The sequence below is a fragment of the Notothenia coriiceps genome, unplaced genomic scaffold (assembly GCF_000735185.1).
Source record: "Notothenia coriiceps isolate Sejong01 unplaced genomic scaffold, NC01 NC01_scaffold00010014, whole genome shotgun sequence".
NCBI classification, from domain to species: domain Eukaryota; kingdom Metazoa; phylum Chordata; class Actinopteri; order Perciformes; family Nototheniidae; genus Notothenia; species Notothenia coriiceps.
In genome coordinates, this window is record NW_011342715.1 from 2,601 (window position 1) to 5,428 (window position 2,828).

The following is a 2,828-nucleotide window of genomic DNA, read 5'->3' on the forward strand; positions in this document are numbered from 1 at the left end:
GTGGGTGTGTGTGTGTGTTTGAGAGAGAGAGAGAGAGAGAGAGAGAGAGTGTGTGTGTGTGTGTGTGTGTGTGTGTGTGTGTGTGTGTGTGTGTGTGTGTGTGTGTGTGTGTGTGTGTGTGTGTGTGTGTGGGTGTGGATGTGTGTGTGTACCTGCGTATAAAGGCTTCAAAGGCCTGGAAACAGTACTCTCTCAGCTCGTCGTCCTCCACGTCCGTGAACTTCAACACCATCGGGATTAACTTCTCTAAGTGTTCACCTACACACACACACACACACACACACACACACACACACACACACACACACACACACACACACACACACACACACACACACACACACACACACACACACACACACACACACACACACACACACACACACACACACAACAAAGCTTATGAGTTTCTAGATGTGTTCTTTTGTTGTAAATTGAGTATGAAAATGTCAAAATGAAGATCTTTTCAAAATAAAAGTATGTTAGTAATCGACATGGAAACTGATATCCAAAAGGTACGGGGGAAAAAGATGACAACTTAGCCGTGTGATTAAAAAAGATACTTTAAAATCATTAAGCAAAAACGTTCTGTACTTTAGACTACTGAGTCATTATTGAGAAATGTCTCATTATGATAATTTTGAGAAGCTAAACAAATATGTTTAGATACCTAATCATTATTTTACCATTAACTCATCAATTTAAGATACTAAGTCATTATTTATTAGATATTAAGTCACTATTTTAAGATACCATGTCATTAGGTTTGAGATAATAACTCATTGTTTAAACTTTTCTAATTGAAATGACCAGAATATTCTCTTTGTCTTTCATCACAAGGAAACAAATCTAAATGTTTTCATTTCATTTTGTTACTTTAACAGTTCCTCAGTCAGGAATGTGTTGTCCTTAAATCTAGTTTCACGTGAGCGTGGCAGCAGATCTCACCGACTCGATGGCCGCCCTGACGACTGACGGTTGCTAGGCACTGGATGTACGTCCTCGCCATGGAAACGGGCGGGGCCTTGGCGAGCTCATTGGTCAGGTGTTCAGTCAGCTGGGAGAAGAGGGCGGGGCTACAGCAGGGAACCAGGTGACCCAGAGCCAAGATGGAGCGCTTCCTCACCGCCATCCTGGAGCTGGTCAGCTGACGGAGGGAAGGATGGATATTAGGTTTATCTGAAGGGTGTCTGTTTTAACTAACTACCATCATGCAACGGGGGTAGGCAGTTCATTAAAACATCACTATTTTGAGATGCTAAACTTTGTTTTCAGATACTAAACTTTGTTTTTGTACATTCCCAAGGATATTGAAGTGACTGTTATTTCGTATATATTGATTGTTTTGCTTTTATCTTATAATGTGTGCATATGTATAAATGTGTCTGTTGATTGTGTGTACAGGATATACTGTACATATTTTTATATATCTTTGTTTTTGTATTCTGGATTGTATAACGGTATTTGGATCTCTCTGTCTGTACACACAAACTGAAAGATTGACAATAAAGTTGACTTTGACTTTTGAAGTTCCTTATCCCAATGACTTTGTTGCATGGCTAGGTTTTCATTTCATTATCAGATAACTTAATTAACTATGATTGATACAAATAGCTACAATAAAATAACATATAATAATATTATCAAAAAAACTATTATTGCTACTAATATTCTGATTTTATCCTCATATATCATTTTATATAATATTCCCTCTTGTCTTTTGTTATATATGTGTTACCTGAGGGAGCAGACTGGAGAGCAGAGCGCTATGGAAACTGACCAGAGCACCACTCAGCCTGTGAAAGACAAATAAAAGCATAAAAAAAACAACAACAATCAATAATTAATTAGTCAATTAACACAAAAAAAATGCTTTTGTTCAGAAGATATAATGTGAACCTTGCTCACCCTCTTATTTAAAGGGGACCTATCATGCAAAATGCACTTTTGTACGTCTTGTATACATGAATATGTGTCCCCGGTGTTCCAGGGAACTCACCAAGTGTCAGAAAACACAACCCTCTCTCTTTTCCTCCATACCCAAATCTCTTAAAAAGGGGCTGCAACGGATCTGATACAGACTGATCCAGATTTGAACACTTCTATGATGTCACAGAAGTGGCGCTACGGCTATTGGGCCAACTCCACCAATCAGGAGGAGACAGCCGTTGGAAAGCGCTAGAGACGCCGTAGTACATATGCCAGGCCTGTAGATGGTGCTGTTCTCACAGAATCAGCCCATGATGCAAAGACAGTGTTAAATTGAGCGAAATGAGGAATGGCTAAAATGCATGATCTGTTTGGTATTTAGAAAAATAGAAAGTATAAATATGCCTTATATAGGTATGGTCCTACATTATATTATTCAAATATAGCATGATAGGTCCACTTTAAGCAATTGAGCATTTAAACCTGCAAATGATAAGAAACAAACAGCAGAGATATTTCTATTTTAGCTGTTTTCTATCTTGTGTGTTTGTTTTGTTTTTAACTATCATGTGTTGAATGCCTATGTGAAGCACTTTGAATTGCCTCTGTGTCTTAAAATGTGCTATACAAATAAACTAACCTTGAACCTTAACCAAAGCTGCTTGAATAGTTTGATAAAGTTTAATGAAGTTGTGTTGTTACCTTCCCAACATGTCTGACAGGATGTCCAGAGCCTCTAACTGAACGGAGACGTCTTCCTGTTTCCCCATCGCTCCGATCAGCTGGGAGGTGATCTTCTTACACACACCCACTGTCAGCGTCAAACCTGGGAACACACACACACACACACACACACACACACACACACACACACACACACACACACACACAACCACACA

At 39.0% G+C, this 2,828-nt stretch overlaps 1 protein-coding gene across 1 annotated transcript in view; it reads right to left on the reverse strand.

The window, feature by feature from the left end:
• The window catches only part of LOC104945772 (cullin-associated NEDD8-dissociated protein 1-like), a 5,133-nt gene extending 2,377 nt beyond the window's left edge, over positions 1-2,756 (reverse strand). Inside the window, exons 1-4 of the mRNA XM_010771489.1 lie at positions 2,632-2,756; positions 1,739-1,796; positions 949-1,147; positions 153-258 (exon numbers count right to left, since the gene is read on the reverse strand). Of these exons, the coding sequence (XP_010769791.1) occupies positions 153-258; positions 949-1,147; positions 1,739-1,796; positions 2,632-2,699 (431 nt within the window). The 5' untranslated portion in view covers positions 2,700-2,756. The remainder of the gene's footprint in view (positions 1-152; positions 259-948; positions 1,148-1,738; positions 1,797-2,631) is intronic.
• Between the last annotated feature and the right edge of the window lie 72 nt (positions 2,757-2,828).